Source organism: Peromyscus californicus, unplaced genomic scaffold (assembly GCF_007827085.1).
Source record: "Peromyscus californicus insignis strain IS unplaced genomic scaffold, ASM782708v3 Scaffold_18__1_contigs__length_77618521, whole genome shotgun sequence".
In the NCBI taxonomy this organism is placed as follows: Eukaryota; Metazoa; Chordata; class Mammalia; order Rodentia; family Cricetidae; genus Peromyscus; species Peromyscus californicus.
Genome location: NW_026294480.1, coordinates 46,421,713 through 46,439,726, shown reverse-complemented (window position 1 = coordinate 46,439,726; position 18,014 = coordinate 46,421,713). Strand labels below are relative to the sequence as shown.

Genomic DNA, 18,014 nt, shown 5'->3' with positions numbered 1-18,014 from the left:
GTAGAGTCATGCTTATTTCTTTTAACTAAATTTCCTAAGGAAAAGTGAGACTCGCCCATTACATCTTCTTAATGTAGTTTTTGTGTATAGCTTCATTATATACCCAACTAGGGATATACTTTTTAAAATGAATACATCTGATGTTGTGCATTGTACATTGGGTAGAGAGATGTACTTCACTGCTTAATATTCTTTTCATTGATTGCTAAATTGTTCTGGATGGAAATGTCTCCACCTTGCTCAAATGGGTCATTTATTATTATAGTTGTGACTCTACAAAGAGACTCTTGTTAGCACAGTGCAAGAATTTGGTTATTGCTAAGTAACATGATATGATTTCCTTGTAAAAAATAGTCTAAGCCTCTAGTTATTATATAGAACGACTTTCCATTTTTGAATTGAAAGATGGAAAAATATACTGTAATTGACTCCTGTTCTTTTATAGCCCACGGTGTGTGAGAGGGAGCTGTGCGTGTTTGCTTTTCAAACCCTGGGGGTGATGAATGAAGCCGCCGATGAGATAGCCACTGGAGCTCAGGTACTCATGCGAATTGTGTCTTGTTTGGGTTTGAAAAATTTGTTCCAGTCTACCGCTGTTCTCTCTATGCTGTTCTTGGGGGAAGAATTCTGATAGCGTCTTGCTAAAAACAATCTGGCACTTGATCTTTTTTCTTTTAAATCTATGCTTTGTCATTTTGCAGTGGCCTAGGGGAGAAATCAAACAATTTTCTTTTAAAAATAATTGTCTTGTGTGGTAAATGGGGCAGAAAGCCTTGCAAGTGTTCTTTTATAGGTTTTTTTTTTTTGGTTGTTGTTGTTTTTTTGTTTTGGTTTGGTTTGTTTTTTTTTGTTTGTTTGTTTTTTTTTTTTTGCTTTTTGGTGCAGTTATACTTCCACAAAGTAGAAGTCTGTTGAATTATTTTATTTATTTGTCTATCTGGAGGGTTTTACTTTGTAGCCCTGGGTGTCCTGGAACTTGCTATGTTGTGGCTAGCCTCCTGCTCACAGAGATCCACCTATCTCTGCCTCCCAAATGCTGGTATTGAGAGTGTGCCCCCACCAGGCCCAGCTTTTTGTTATTTGTTATTGTTGGATACAGGGTTACATTAGGCCATGTTCGTTGAGACAGGATCCTAGTATGTGGCCCAGACTGCCCTTGAGTTGAACTTGTAAACCTACTACTGTGTTGGTATCTCCAGGGCTGGGATTATAGCCATGTACCATCATCCATTTACTGTGCATTGTAAAAATGCTTGTTTGAAATCTTTGCAGACATAAATTTCCCTATTCGTATCCACACTGGGTTACATCCGTTCAGAGGAGTTCCTTCCATCCAGACAGTAGCCTTTTGCTTCATTCCTTTTCCAGAAATAGGATGTTCTTCTGGGAACTGCAGAATGGAGGCAGCTTAGTATACACAGTACTGTCCCCTTGTAAATCAGCAGAGGAATCATTGAATACATAGCAACAAAGCCATTGTATTTAACAATGACCATTAATAGCTTTGACAGAGGAAAGGAACAAGAGGCAAGGTGACTTGCAGCAATTTGCTTTTCCTAGAATATGGCAAACTCGTCATGGCTGTGTGACTTTTCGAACCTGGGGCAATGTCCTCCCCTACAGTGCCAGGCCTCTCTAGGATAGCTCCAGAGCCTCCATACACACTATTATCTAATAGCTACTTTGTTATCATTCCATTTAATACCACCAGAGACTGCAGTGAAGCACCTGTTCCTTTCATTGCTATCTATTTTGTAAATCTTGCCCATTAGACTGCACACAGCACCCTAGCACAGACCTGACTTGTTCATCTTACCATAGAATCTAGAACAATGTCTTCACACACTGTGTGCCCATGTTAGAGACATACTCAGAGCAATTGCTATTTGAAATCAGTGGTCCCATTTGGCCAAGTTTGGTATCAAGTCATGAACTACAGATTTGAAAGAAGGGTGACAGACCTGGGGCTTCCTGATTACTTTGTGCTGCCCTGAGCAGGACAGCCAGTAGCAAAATACCCACTGGATATCCAGAAGTGACTCATCTCACGTGTTTTCCAAGGTGGTAGATCTACTCGTGTCCATGTGTAGATCTGCATTGGAATCTCCTAGAAAAGTCGTCATTTTCGAGCCATATCCTTCTGTGGTAGATCCTAATGACCCTCAGATGTTGGCCTTCAACCCCCGGGTAAGTGGTCAGCCCGAGCCCACCATGTCCAAAGCTCCTGCGAACCAGGATGGAGACTTTAGTCTTATGGCTCTCTTCCCTTTGAATATCTGTCTTGTCAAGTGTATCCAAGGTCGTTTTAAAACACATGGTATTCTATCATCTCATCAGAATAGAAGGAGCATAGTCAAGGGACAGCTTCCCCTTTTCTCCTTTATCACTTCAACATCCTTCCCCTGCTGTTACCTACCCTTCCCCTCAGAAGTTAACAAAAGTTAAATCCATATTGTTAAAAGACTCACATATCTTAAGAAAACCAGATCATGAATACTTATGGCAGAACTCTTTCTGAAATAACAGAATTTCAAATGATTGTAAGCCAGAATTGCCTCAGTTTATATTATTGTTCATCTCACAATCCTTTTAGAGAAATGACTATATAATACACCCTCAGAAGACCTTTCCTTCCTTGTTTACTTTCTGCATAGAAATGAGGGATCATTTGAGCACATACTGTCACCTTACTCTTTGGGTAGCAGTGTTCCAATCTAAAATTAAAGCACTTGGGAGATTTGAAGTATATCTCCTTCCAGAAGGATTCTAAGCTTACTTTATTGCTTATTGCTTTGGTGTGGTGAAAGCCAGAATGAAGAGCTGAAAAAATCCTTCTGTATTTCAAGATTTTTATTCCAGGGAGGTGAACATGATTTTGTGACCTTACATAAGAAATACTCCTTTAGTTTTTCTTTCCTGTGACTCTGGATAATCAGCCCTCTGTCCCTTGAGCTCTCTTATTACAGTCTTTTATGTACCATCCTTTGCTTTCACACTGGCTTTGATGGAAAATGCATGTACAGAAATAGTATGTTTCTCCAGTGATATGTGACTTGCAAAGGCTTGTAAGTGAATAATGCTTTTTTTTCTTTGTCATATAGAAAAAGAACTATGACCGAGTAATGAAAGCTCTGGACAGCATAACTTCCATCAGAGAAATGACACAGGTGAAAATGTGCTCTCACGTTCTTCTACCATTCAGTCTGCACAAGCAAGATCATATTTTAAAAATGTCTTCAGAACAACACTGTTACAGAATGTACATTTTTTCCTATACAAGACATAATTAAAATCATACAAATGTGCTAGGATGGTTTAATTCAATTCTGTCAGTGTCTTGGCCTGCTAACACTGATTTTTAAAGAGTAAATGCATAATTGTAACCTTAATATTTTTTTCTTAAACTTGAGTAAAAACTTTGAGTAGTTGAAGTTATTCAACAGGATATTTTAAAACAGCCTTTAAATCTAATAAGTACCACCTTTGGTATTAACTGGTGCTAATAATTTCAGATATCATTTTGATTGTTAAAATAGACAGAGATTTGGGACAATAGAGAATGGTGTTGCATGTGTTCCACCACATCTGGCCACAAATATTCTTTGTCATTGAATGTGTGTGTGTGTGTGTGTGTGGTGTGTATGTGTGTCGCTTTTTGAGATAACATCTCAAGTAGTTCAAGCTGACCTTGAACTTGCTATGTAGCTAAGGACACCTGGAACTTCTGATCTTCCTTTGTTCATCTCTTAAGTGATGGGATTACTGACATATGGACATATGCCACCACAATAGCTCTAGAAATATTCTGTCTCTCTTCCTCCCTTCCTGCTTCCTTCCCTCCCTCCCTTCTGTGTGTTCATATGATTTCTTCAGTCCCTAGAATTATTCTTTAAAATACATTTTTCAGGGCTGGAGAGGTTGCTCAGTGGTTAAGGGCATTGACTGCTCTTCCAGTGGACTTGGGTTCAGTTCTTCAGTGGTTAAGGGCATTGGCTGCTCTTCCAGAGGACTTGGGTTCAGTTCTCAGCACCCACATGGTAGCTCATAAATGTCTGTAGCTCAAGCTCCAGTGGGTCTGACTCCCTCACCCATACTTATATGCAGACCACATACCAAGGCACATAAAAATAAAAACATACAAAAAAGATAAAAAATTCATAAAATATTACAGGTATAACACAGAACCTATAACCACTTTGGAATCGACAGCCACCCTGGAAGTATGAGCTGATGTTTCTTGTTCTTAGGGAAGCTCTGGTGGAAAGATGTGCTAAGTGAAGATGTAGGTTAATTATGAAAACTTAACACATCCCTGTGCTGCAGCCTAGCACTTGGAGAAACACTGTTGAAGTACTGAGGCCTTTTCACTATCAAAACATTGCAAAGAGGTTTAAAAATCGTCATAAATAAAATTAATAATCCAAAATTAGCAGGACATGTTGTGCACAGCTTACACATGTCCTTTCTAGGCCTGCCTTGGTGGTAGACACTGTTAAGCATGTGATGAGTCTAGCCTGGGGTCATTCATTCTCTCTGTGGAGGAGGAGAAGTCTTCCCCGGGTTCACTGAGTTTCTTTCTACTCTACCCCTCACACCAGTATGGTCTCCACCCCTCTGTTGAAGACGTTCTCACATGTACATTTCACACTTCTAATTCTTGTCCTCTATTCCTTTGGTCATTATGTATTCAACTCTTCCTCTCTTCCTTCATTCAACAGTCTATGTTAGACAGTGGCACATATGGGCATCCATACTTCACGTGTGATACCGTTTGCTTAAATCTCCCATTTTTTTTTAGTGACTGTTCTGGGCTCATAATTTGCAGTAGCTTCTGGAATATTTTTCAAACAGCACTTATTTGTATGAGGAAAGAAAAGAATAAAGTACATTTTTTTCATAAGGATAAGAAAGAAGAAATAATGCCACATCTTATGTAAAGATAAGTATTTTTAGTCACAATAAGAGATTTAGTATAGGGTATTTGTACTATACTCTAGAGTCTATATGATTGTTAGGTTTTAACATGGCTACAAACTCTGACTCTAGAATCTGCTCACTGCCAAAAATTGCTTTCTTTAATCTTGGCATGTGTAAGCTATTGTTAAGAAGGCCATAGAGAAGTTGAAGCCTCAGCCTAGGAAGTTAGAGGCCTGAGTTTCATAATCACCTCAGTGTGATGTGGCCCATGACCTTGGGAAAGTTGTTTAGTTACTTGGAGCCTCTGTGTCTTCAGTATCTAGTTAGGAAAAGCAACATTGTATTTTCTCCCGCAGAGTGTCTGCATAGGCATGCTGTAAGGGCTTTATTGAATCAAATTCTTTTAAGCTTTTCCATAATATTACACTAGCCCATGTTTAAATCCCCAGCTAGCTCTAAGCTGTTACAAAGAAGTTGTTCTTTGGTCTTAATAAAATGTTTAATTTGACAGTAAATTCCATTTAATTTCTGTTGGAGAAGGTTCTTACATAAATTGTCTTCAGTTTTCATATAGAATGCATTGGGGCTGTAAGTTTTCCGTTAATGTTAAAATTCAAAGTGTTTGACAACAAAGAGAAACGTTGTAGGGTGCTTTGTTAAGGGATGGGGTCCTTTCTCTTTTGAGCACCCCTGTGGGTGAGGGACTGCAATGTAAGCTGAACTTAACCTCTCAACCATTTTCTTTCAACCCCAGGAGGAGTGAGGCTTATAAAGGGAACTGAAGGAGGTAGGAGGAAGAGAAAATGGGGAACAGAAGGATGAGACCAGGGGAGAGATGTAGACAAGGAAGATCATAGAAGGGGCTAAGTGGAAGATCACAGAAAGCAATATGGTAAAGTTGGTTGGTACAGTGTAGGCTGTGTGGTAGCTTTGTATCTTCTCAAGAGAGACACAGAGGGGTGTGTGTGTGTGTGTGTGTGTGTGTGTGTGTGTGTGTGTGTGTGTGTGTATGTGTTCAGGGGTAACCTCTAGTAATCTAGTGACGGTGGAATTCAGGCCAACATTGGGTCAAGTCTTTGTTTTTCATCTTCTGTTATTTTTAATTTAAACATAATTATATCATGTACCCCCTTCCCTCTCCTCCCTCCAATTTTTTCCATGTCCCACTCAACCCTACTCCCTTTCAAATCATGATCTCTTCTTCCTCAATTGCTATTGTTTTACACACACACACACACACACACACACACACACACACACACACACACACTAGTAAATATATGAATGTAATTTGCCGAGTCTGTTTAGTGTTATTTATATGTTTGTAGGATTGACCACTTGGTATTGGATAACAGCTTGGGGAACTCATCCCTCAGGAAGACTAATTCTTCCTCTCTCAGTAGTTGTTAATTGCCTATAGCTCTTTATCAAGGGGTGGAGTCCCATGAGATTTCCCCCTTCCACACTGGCATGTGAACTGTTGTTGTCTCTGTTCAGGCAGCCATACTGTTGAGATTTCATGGATGTGGCTGCCTTGTTGTATCTAAAGGCACAATCTCTCAGCAGACTTCCTGCTCCTCTGTTTCTTACAATCATGCTGAGCCCTTTACTATGATGTTTCCTGAACCTTATGTATAGGGGTTGTGTAGTAGATTCATCAGTTGGGGCTGGGCATCCCCTGATTGTTATTCTCTGCATTTTGATCTATTGTGGCTTTCTCTCATCATCTCCATCTGTGGCAAAGACAAGCTTCTTTGGTGAGAACTATACTTACATAAGGGTGTATAAGTGTTCACGATGCAATTAGACAATATACTGGTTTAGGAAAGCGGCAGTAGTACTTTCTCCTCTAAGATCCATGACCTCACCGGGCTGTGGGTAGTTGGTTTGGTTTACAATACCAGGCATGAATTTCCTCATTTTGAGGAGGCCTGAAGTCCAGTTAGATAGCTGTTGGTTATTCGCAATTGTGCTGTTATGGATCTCTTGTCTTGTTGGGTATTGTTGTAGTTCATAGGCTTCACAGCTATGGAGGACTATTGATTGCTTCCCTCCTTTGGCAGTTTAATAGCACTCTTTGGTACTATGAAAGCTAGTCCTCAGAGAGGAACTTTTTCAGGTCAGATCCAGCTCAGGTCCTCCGAGTCCTGAGTACATAGTACATAGTGTCTCCAGCCATAGCCATCAACTTCTGAGAAGTAATCAAGGACAACAGTAATAGCTCACATTGCTTTAGGATTCTCTTGGGAATCCACTGTTGGTCAAGGCTCTTATATCCAGCAGGCAAATCCTTTCACATGCTGCCTGAAGTATATTCCCCACCCCTTGTGTGAAGAAGGTAATTTGCGATTCTTTGGCCAAATTTATATGATTTTTGTTTTAGATAGACTAGATATATCACTTAATCTCATTTTCTTTTTGTAGAGGGAAAAGTGAATTTTAAAGACAAATGAAGGAATATAATTTTATCTTGCAGGCACCCTATCTGGAAATCAAGAAGCAGATGGATAAACAGGACCCCCTTGCTCATCCACTTCTGCAATGGTATAAAATTGTAATTTTCCTCTAGATAAAAATCAGTAGCTTTTTCTATTTTTTTTTTTTTTTAACGTTGGGGGGAACTATTTCATAAGCCCTGCAAAGCTACAGTTCTACAAGCCTGTAAAACCTGGTGATTTTTTTTTCTACCCAAGAGTCCTTAATGACTCTCACTTTAATTAAAACTTGTATATCACAAGAGGAGGAAGGTGCTGCCATGTGCACAAGTAGGCGCACACAGTGCGCTTGACAGCCGTTAGTCCACGGTCTTAAAGGCTATGCTTAATTAGATTATGTGTTGAAAGCATTTTGCTTCATTTAATTTCCCAGTTCAGTGAGGACTTGGTGATAAACTTAAACCTTTCCAGTGAAGACCTTGAAATATGCTTTGTATAATGTGGATCCTTAACAAGGCTGGTAAAATTTGGTTGACTCTTTGCTTGAGCATTGCAGAAGATGTACCGTTGAAGGGTGAGCCTGGTGAGGGGCGCAGCGTTTAGTCCAGCCTGGACTCTAGGAGGTCCACACAGCAGAAAGGAAAGGTGGTTGGCCTGAGAACACACTTTGCTTTGATGCCTGCTTCAAATAATGTGTCCTTTCTCATCTACAAAGTGGAGACAATAAGGGTTTATAAGGGTTTTGTGTACTTGGCTCTTTGGAATTGCTTAAGTAGACTTATTATGGTCATCTTAAGAGTACAAATGCAAAGATTATGAGAGATCGGTCTAGATAAATGCTGGGGGTGACAAGCAGTGGAAGTGGTTTTAAACTGTCATTAAAGGAAAAAGTGCCCATTTTCCTTGGGTTTTGATTGATTACCTTTGCTTAGTCAAAATTGCATAAAACACATGGTCTAATAAGACCATGGCAAACTTTAGGTAAAGAAATTGGCCTTGTCTGTATCCATTAGGATCTGTCATTAAAATCCTGACAGATGAAGAAAAATAATACTTTTTCTTAACGTCTCACATTTTCTCAAAGTTAAAGTGTAAAAATAAACAACTGAAATTTGGGGGTGCAAGCTTGGTCACCAGATGATACAGGGGAAATCTGGTTCCTGTCTTTGGGTTCTTAGATATAGTAATAAAATAATTTCAGAAGGGACTCATACAGAAACTGAAAAACAAACAAACAAACAAATAAGCAAAGAACAGGATAGGCAAGCTATAAAACTGAGCAGCTACCTGGGTGGGTAGGGGAAGACAAAAAGAAAGTGGCCGTGCCATTTAAGTTGGCATTGATGTCAGATGCATGGCCGGCATGCATGGCCATATGATGATGGATGAGGGCTTTAGAGAAAGAGTGAAGATTGCTCAGATGTTGTGTGGAAAGCCCAGATGTTAAGAAAATCATGCTTAGAGGAGAGATACAAAGAAGTTACGCTTTTTTGAAGAAGAGAAGACTACAACAATTTTATCTTAGTGCCATGAGGTCCAGTAAAGCTACTGCATTAGGATGGGGATTCTGGGAAGGAAAAGTACAGTATCTCATGAAAGCTGGTTATTCCTATCTCTGTGGCATGTATTTAGCCTCCCTAAGAGTGGTCTCTTGGCCAAGTGAGTGACTATGTCCAGCAGGAGTACTAGGTCTCCACCCAGGCCAAGAACTGTATTCTTAACTAGAAGGTTGATTCCCCCTGCTTAATCTACCAATTACACATATATAATTGTATTCTTTTTTCTCTCGAAGTCAGCCCAATTCCAAATTTTCACTAATTTTTTTTATCTTTTTCTCCAGTTCATTAGTATCACCCTTCTTTCAGGGAGAAGAATTTAATAAAAAAAATTATAGTCTTCTCTTCTATTTTATACACCATAGAGTATTCATTACTTAAGTACCTGGGTTAAAAATGGTCAACTTCAGTGTCTGGCTATGTTGACTTTTGTATATGAGCCATGGTCAACTAAAAATATCCTTAGGGGTTTCAACAAACAGCATCTTTGTGGAAACACATTTTTTATTTAGGAGATGTAGGAGTCAAAACAATCAGGTGCATGAATCCACTTCTCATTTATAAACTTCGATTATTTGAAAGTGTTAAATATCTTAAAAATGTTCATTTTGCTAATATTTGGAGTTGTGCTTATTAAAAATTACACATTCACAAGTTTGATGGAACTACTTCCCAGTGAGTTTTCTCAGATGAAAGTATCTTTTATGTTATGTAAGTTCCTTAAACTGTATTAGTGATTAAACCGGACTTATGTAACAACTGAAAAGCAAGTTTTGTAGCACAGTGAAACTACACTTCACTCATTTGCTGAGTAGCATATAAAACAGCCAACAGATTTGCCATGTGGTTGTGACTGACTGATCATTTCAATTTCAGGGTCATCTCAAGTAATAGGTCACATATTGTGAAACTGCCAGTTAACAGGGTAAGTTCTATTTTCATATATGCACCCAGAAATGGGAGAAGGTGTTAGTTGAGAGAGCTGACCACTGTGGCCCTCAGGCAGCCTGTCCAAGGATGGATATGATTCAGCTTAATTCTTCAGTTTCAGTTTGTGCACCAGCTGCAAACCCTTCCAAGACTCAATCCCATATTCAGCCTGCACCTTGCCCTTTCAAATAAATGAATAAATAAATAAATAAATGTCAAATAAATAAAGCATTGACATGAGAGAATGTAGTCTTCCTATAAAAGTTCGTAAAGTGGTGTCTAGGGAGAGATTGGAAGAATACTTGATGTTATAGTTCTGCCTTCCCATTTGGAAAGGGAGCTTCAGACACCTTGCTTATCAGCCTAAGTAGTGTTTAAATAAATGTTTTTAAAAAGCTAAGGGGCCCTGATTGCAGTACTTATCATCATCTAAGAGCAGCGTTTAAAACTCTTGTTTCCCTGTTTTCACATCTCCATATGGGAGACTGGTGTATGTGATATTCCTGTGTGAGTATCCCCGGTGAAAGGGATGATGAGGGAGTCTTGTCAAGCAGTTCCCCTGATCTCTTTCCATTGTCAATGAGCAAAGGCATGCAAATAAAGCAGGATGATTTTCATTTTAAAATTGTGAATTAAGTCTTCTGCTTAGCAAATTCTAGAATTTTTTCTCAGTGCAGCAGCTAATCCATACCCATGGAACTCTGTAATGAAAGTCTTAAAAAGAAATGTAATCAAGAAGACATTGAGAAAGAGCATGACAGCATAGTGGAATCTAAACAAAAATGTCTTCAGTTTGTCTGTTACCTATTGCTTTCCCACCAGCCTAAAGAATCTGCTTCCTATGGGTAATTCCATGTGAGGTATAACTTAAGTTGGGTTCTAAAAATAACACATAGTTTTTGAACTAGTCTGAAAAGGTTATTAGTGTAAAATCCCTGTTTTGGAATTGGATAATTTGGATGACTCCTCAGCTGGTCAAATGTTGACATGTTATTGTTTGTTATCACTTTGGATGGCAGCAACTGAAGTTCATGCATACTCCACACCAGTTCCTCCTTCTCAGCAGTCCACCAGCCAAAGAGTCCAACTTCAGAGCTGCTAAAAAGCTCTTCGGGAGCACCTTCGCATTTCAGTGAGTACAGCTGGGAGGGAGGGTGGTCCCCGACCACTTTCCAGTGTGCAGTGGAAGAAAACACTGTCTCAGACATTGTCATGAACTTCAATGATTCAGCTCTGTGAACATTTAACTGGGAAACTCAGAACATTCAGATGTATCGTGACTTCTTAAGTTGAGACCAGTTGGAAAGATCATTGACTTTCTGGCCTTCCTGTTTCCCTCCCCACTTCTGTGTTTTAGTGGCTCTCACATTGAAAATTGGCACTCTATCCTGAGGAATGGTCTGGTCGTTGCCTCTAACACGCGTCTGCAGGTAACATTTTTGCATGTTTTTTAATAAGAGCCCATTTATTCTTAAAGGAGAGATGTGAACTTTAGAGTATTTATTTAAAATATTATGTAGAATTTTTAAGAAAGGTAAGTACATTTTCACAAAATAGCTGAAACAAAATTGATCTATGCCTGACAGTGAAGGGTTCTCTAAGGCGAAAATGTGAAAGCCGCAGTTGGAAAGTAAGAACTAAAATATGACTGGGTAGAAAGTAAAACCATGCAAGCATTCAATCCATTATTCCAAAGAGCATTTCATCAGTTCTTTGCCTCAGTGTGGGCCCTTTTAGAGAAGAAGGAAGGCATAAGCAGAGGAGACGTGGATCACCACAGATGCATGGTGCCTGCTTTCCAGCCTTGGGCACAGTGCTTGGCATTATCAGTATATTGTAGTTGGCGTCCTGAACTCTGCTACACTGTTCATTTTGCTTATTTCTCCTCAAACCCATCCCTCCAAATTGTCCCTTAGACAGCACATTAGGAAAGAAGCAGGTCAGCCCAGTCACCCAAGCCAGCTGTCCCTCCCTGAACGGCGACAGCAGGGCTGACAATTAACTGTGCATGTCTGCGAGCATACACCCATTGACTTGGTACCAAGTTGGTACTACTGGTGTGTGAGGGCCCTAGCGCATAGACGTGAGAAAAAAAGAACTTCAGATGTTCTGAGTGGTTTCTTTAGACCACTCGAATTGTTTCAAATAATGAAGCTCATTTTAACTTGAAAAAGTGGAAGGGTGGAATAGCAGATGAATTACATAATAAACTGGAGTTGACACGTTGTTCAAATTGTGGCTTGTGAGTGTTCATAACAATGCCTTTCCATGCTCTTCAGCAAGTCTGGTTTTTAGAATTTTAGATTCATTAAAAGAAGAACTGACTATAGTCCTTTGTAATAAGGGACTCTCTTTATTATTGACAGAACGAAGTACATTCTTTGGCTCTTTTTCTTGACATTTTTTTTGGTCAACTCATTCCAAACATAATAGTAGTATTGTTTTCACATGAGATCCAGCATAAGTGTGCTATCATTTTTATAAGACTTAATGTTCCAACATGAAGCCAGTTACCTTCTTCTGTAGGCTATTAATTCAGACCATTGACTGACATCTTTCTCTCTCTTGTATCTGAAATAGCTCCATGGTGCGATGTATGGGAGCGGGATCTATCTTAGTCCAATGTCAAGCATATCGTTTGGTTACTCAGGTAATCCCATGTGTCACTTCTAATCTCAATGTTATCACTTTCATGACTGGAATAGATTAGATATGTTTATATTAAACCCATTTAACACTAGTCATAATGTCCAACATTTCTTGCTAATATTATAATGAGATGGGGGATGTTGGAGGTAAACTGAAAGCATATGCTGTAGGGAGCCTATGAAATAAATGTAAAACATGCAAAGAATGATCTCCCATTTTTTGGCATTGAAAAATTCCTTGGGCAGTGGAACTTATGATTAGTATGCCTTTGCATTTTTAAAATTTTAACTATCTGGTAATAAATACTTTGTAAACAGATTCAAATAGCACAGAATTTTTTTAAAAGGAAATGACAATTTCTCTTTTGTCCTAAAATTTCAGTATTTGATTCATTTTCCTTTCACCTTTAACTACTTGTACGGCAGTGGCGTGTGTGTGCGTGCGTGCGTGTGTGTGTGTGCATGTGTGTGTGTATGTGTGTGTGTATGTGTGTGTGTGTATTGCATGATCACACTGCACAGTTCCAGGGGATGTTGTACACATGGTTCCTGAATGCTAAATCTTAGTATCTCTGCATTGTGAGAAATACTTGGGCAAATCTATTAACTAGGGGACAATTAACCTGGCCCATTTGTCCATTCATTAACCAGGGTTCATGCAAATTCAACTACAAAGAGTCACTTTTTAGTGGTGAAGTAAAATTGGAATACTTATAAATAGATATTACTTAGAAATATCATGATAGAAAAGACAATAAAATGCTGATGGAAAGAATATGTAGAATTTTAGAGGATTACAAGATAGCAAAAAAAAATGGAACTAGAAATATAAATGAAGAATCCTAAGTAGGCAGAATAGGTATAGATGTTACCACATAACTACTGTTGTGTCACAAGTTGACTTAAATATAAGGGAAAGCAACCCCTTCATTATGTCCATAGAGTCTTTGGATCAGGAATCTAGTGAATCTGTTTGTCATGTGATTTTTCTGTGTCTCAAAGCATCCACTTTGTAGCACACAGTTGGTGGACGGGTTGTTCTGTTGGTCTAAGATAGCCTGACTTCAGGCCAGACACTTGTTAGGTGGGAACTCGTAGGAACTGACATCCAAGTCCCTAGATGTAGCTGATGGAATTTGGTGAACCCAAGAGCATTGATCCTAGACTTTTCCAGAGTGCTAATAGCATCAGGCAGCTTTTGTGTGAGCACTTCTGATCTTGTTTCTTAAGTCACATGGGATCGGCAGCTGCCTATACACATAGTCAAAGCCATTACAAGGCTTTCCACTGTCTCTGTTGATGCCTGTTGATGATGGAATGACAGGTTACACTGTAACAGAGCATGTAAGTTAAGAAACACTGTTATAGTAAGATATCAACAGAACACTAACAATAAATATAAGAAGGAAAAAAAGCATTAAGATAGGTCATGTAAAATAATTAAAATCAGACTTAAAACAGTACAAGAAAAAAAAAGCTAAGTATTTTTTTTAGAAAAATACTACATCATCAGCATAGATAATAAAAATGACAACAAAAATTTATCCTAGTATATCTGTTCCTTAGATGGATTCATGGAAAGAGTTGGGAGGAGATTTAGGTACAGACTGTGAATGGATGTGAAAGTCTGTCTCTCTGTGTGTGCATTTATCTTGGAGAGAGTCCATAGCATTTATCAGAATCTGAAGGGCTCTTCATATATTTTTTAAAGTAGGAATCAAGGACTTGGAATATAGCTTGGTAATAGAGGCCCTGGATTCTGTTCATAGCCTAGATTGGGGCAGGGAGCAGAGGTATAAAAATCTCCAGAAATAGATGAAGTTGTGGTTGCTTTTGAGGTTTGAAAACACAGAGCCCAGACAGTGGAACAGCCCTGCACTCTGCCAGGACCATACTTTGCAAATTGTTGAGCATCGTTGCTTCTACCACCAAGATTTTTATTGAAACAAAAGAATTTTTTAGTTTCTGGTGTGATTGTACTTTGAGCACTCTCATTGATTTAGTTCTGCATATTCTACAGTGAAATATATATTGGCTCGGTTTTTCTAAAATCTTTCACAATAGGATATCATATCATGACTTTAATAGAGCAAGAGCTAAGATTTATGATTTAGCATAGGCAAAAGAACATAGAGTTCTTTGAGTTAGAAACATTGTATTTCTACAGAGAAGTGAGTATATATTGGTAGTTTACAACACCATAGTGAATTATCTCTTTGTTCCTGTCTGCATTTCCCACTCTTATCTTTTCCTGTACTCAGCAGACAATAAGGGTGAAAATTAATACTAATTAACTAAACATTTTTAAATCAACTTTTCAGAATTTTCTAATTCTAGTGTATACCAGAGAATTTTCTATCCCCATTTTTAATGCCAAGAACGAGCAGAGATTGCTGCTCCCTAACTATTCTGAGATTTCCCAGACCTGTAGACGATCCACTCCAGGGTCTGGGGCACAAGCAGCTGTTCCCTGGTGAGCCTGTTAGAACTGTCTCTGGCTTGATGTGATTCTGCGTCTGGCCACAGTACCACTTTTGACGTAGATGGATTGTACTTTCAGTTGCTTCAATCAGCTGTATCTCTGAGTTCCTATTGTGCTGGTGTTCTTTCAGGGATGAACAAGAAGCAGAAGGTGTCAACCAAGGACGAGCCAGCTTCAAGTAGTAAAAGCAGCAATGCATCACAGGTGCTGTGGCCGCTCACAAGACTGCATATGATTAGTGAATTGACGCCTCATTAGACAGCAGGATGTCGATAAATACTCAGGATTATTAAGCCAAAAGAATTACTTCAAGTGGTCATTTCTCATAAAGATTCAAACTCACTCTAAATGCAAAGACTACATAGCTTGTGGGTAATAATATACATTCATGAGTATGTATATGCATGCATGCGCACACATACATGCAAGCACGCATGCACGCACGCACACATATATATCCTGGTCTCCCATTGTATTACCAGAGTCTATCCTACAATCCAGGGAATAAAACCAGATTACTATTCCTGTTCTACCGGGAGTACATAAACACTACCAACATGCTGAGAGCGACAGAATATTAAGTGACAAAGAAAAATACCTTACAGTAAGAGATGTTTAATAATGCTATAGTGTGGGAGCTAATACTGGAGTGAATGATGTGGTCAGGAGAAAATACTCTGAGCAGATAACCTTTGAGTATAGTATTAGAGATGGAGAGGTCATGAGCCACATGACTCTGAGAGAAAGAACATTCAGGACAGAGTGAGGACAAATCTCAGGCTCTTATAGAGAAAAAAGACTACCCTGGGCAAACTAAAAACCATCTGATGAATGATGAACTTAGCTCATCAATATCTGAATGGGAACTCAGCTTCTGCATGAGGTGCTTATGAAATCTCTGTGACTCAGTAAATGTTGCTATAAATGTGGATTGGTTTTGATGGTTGTGTAATCTGGGGTGGTTGGTTTTAATGTTTGAAAAGATCATGCAGGTTTCATTCTGTTTGTCTTGATGGAAACTTGCCAGCCTCATCAGTTAACCTAACTTTGACCTCTAGTTGTATGTTCTGAGACCACTGAGCTCTATTTTACCCTTGTTTCAGTTCACTGGCTTTATAAGTAATTTGATAATGATTATATTTACGTAAACTAAAGGATGCAACAAAAACAGATGGATATTAAAAGAATACATAGATATTGGTAGATAGCCTATGCAACCATCTTAGTTACTCTTGCTTTTTAATGACAAACACTTATTGTTGATGTTTACTAGATGATCCCATTTTTACTGTAATTTTTAAATTGTTTTATGATTTAGTCTCAGAAAAAGGGACAGCAATCCCAGTTCCTGCAAAGCCGTAACTTGAAATGCATAGCCTTATGTGAAGGTGAGTGCCTGGGCCTTACATCCTGGATTTTCGTTTCCGAACTGAAGAGTATTTACAGAGTGCTTGTGGTGGACTAGTGAAGTATTGTTCCTTAAGACCATCTCAGCGGGCACTGTTGGAAATGAGCCCAATTGAGATTGCAGAGGTTAAAACCAAAGTGCAGAGTGGGCGTGGGTTCAAACGGCACCATATTATTTCTGGTAGATTTCCTGAATGTAACTCAACTTGCAGAGTGAAGTTCTTGCTGGTTACTGTGTTGTTTCCTCTTTAAGTTGGGGCTGGACTGTGTGTGTGTGATAATGAAAACCTTGAATGAGCCAATTACTGTGAAGATAACGCAATAGCCTATTCCCTTCCTCCAGTGAAGGAATTTCGTTCTGAACTCAGTGTAGACAGACTGAGAGGTGGTTTTCGAGATCATATTCTCCACTCTTGTTCTGAAATCTGTCTGGCTACAAGTCACCTTTTCTTTGTGCTGTAACTGTCCACAGCCACTAGTGTCTGTCTCAAGTTTTCAACACCTGAATGTTACGTGTGACAACAGCTTGCTGTTGGCATTATGTCAGGACCTGTGTGTTTTTGATAATAGTCAAATGATTTCTTTAGTTGTGAAGTGGCCTTTTTTTAAAAAAAATTTATGTACATTCATTGATGACTGGTATGGTTATGTTCATTTGGACAGCTATTTTCGCTTTTAGATTTCAGAGAGAAGGAAGGTAGTTAGTAATAATGGATTTCTATTCCTTTAGAATTAAATAGCTCTTTAATTTTATCTTCACTTACAGTGATCACGTCACCTGACCTGCACAAACATGGAGAGATATGGGTTGTCCCAAACACGGATCATGTCTGTACACGATTCTTTTTTGTGTAAGTCTAAATGATCACATTTGTGCATTACTTATTTTTCTATATATAAAACAGTGACTTCAGTGTTATTTGTTCACTTTAGCTGCCAAATACAACAAACAAGTAATTGAAATTCTCATGAGTCTAATGATTGTTCCATTTCAATAAGCTTGTTTAGGAAAGTGATGGTTACACGCTGTTAATTTGGAAGAACTAAAGGAAAACACGATTTCTAACCATCCATATAACCTTGATAGTGAAATACTTTACAACTGGGTACAGAGAAAGCAGTAATGAAAATATTCTATAAAAATTGATGTACGTTTCCTATAATATGTGCTGGCAAGGCACTGTATGTTGGTCTGCGTATGTGTTGGCACACAACTAGAAAAGTGTTGTTTTCATTCCAAATCAACAGCTGCAGTAAGGCAATCTGACTTTTCATTCCGTCTCTGCCCCTGCGGCCCCACTTCCCCTGTCTGGCTATACCTCTTCCCTGACCTGGCACAGAAAGGATTGCTGGAAAGAACTGAGTTATTGGTTTTGTAGTTCGTGAAGTTTCTAAAAAACAAGGTGAAAAAGTGATCTGGGTTATTTTGTAAGTATGTCAAAGGGATGGCATCAAAATTGGTACAATCTATTATAGGTCCACAGAACGCTTTGTGTTTTGTGTTTATCCTTCAACATGTGGCCAGCTTGTTCACTGTGACAGATTCTATGGAAACTGTAATTTTCTTATGGCATTTACTTACTAGCTATAGGTTTCACAGCAGTGGGTATGGCAGCCGGGACTCCTGTTTTTATCAGGT

General features: G+C 38.9%; 1 protein-coding gene across 2 annotated transcripts in view; it reads left to right on the top strand.

Moving 5' to 3' along the window:
* The window catches only part of Parp8 (poly(ADP-ribose) polymerase family member 8), a 187,002-nt gene that overhangs the window by 156,911 nt on the left and 12,077 nt on the right, over positions 1-18,014 (top strand). For both annotated transcript variants that reach the window (XM_052743320.1, XM_052743319.1), the window contains exons 16-26: positions 446-538; positions 2,062-2,187; positions 3,102-3,167; positions 7,394-7,461; positions 9,785-9,833; positions 10,858-10,970; positions 11,196-11,268; positions 12,419-12,488; positions 15,099-15,172; positions 16,287-16,356; positions 17,142-17,226. In XM_052743320.1, coding sequence (XP_052599280.1) covers positions 446-538; positions 2,062-2,187; positions 3,102-3,167; positions 7,394-7,461; positions 9,785-9,833; positions 10,858-10,970; positions 11,196-11,268; positions 12,419-12,488; positions 15,099-15,172; positions 16,287-16,356; positions 17,142-17,226 — 887 coding nt within the window. The remainder of the gene's footprint in view (positions 1-445; positions 539-2,061; positions 2,188-3,101; positions 3,168-7,393; positions 7,462-9,784; positions 9,834-10,857; positions 10,971-11,195; positions 11,269-12,418; positions 12,489-15,098; positions 15,173-16,286; positions 16,357-17,141; positions 17,227-18,014) is intronic.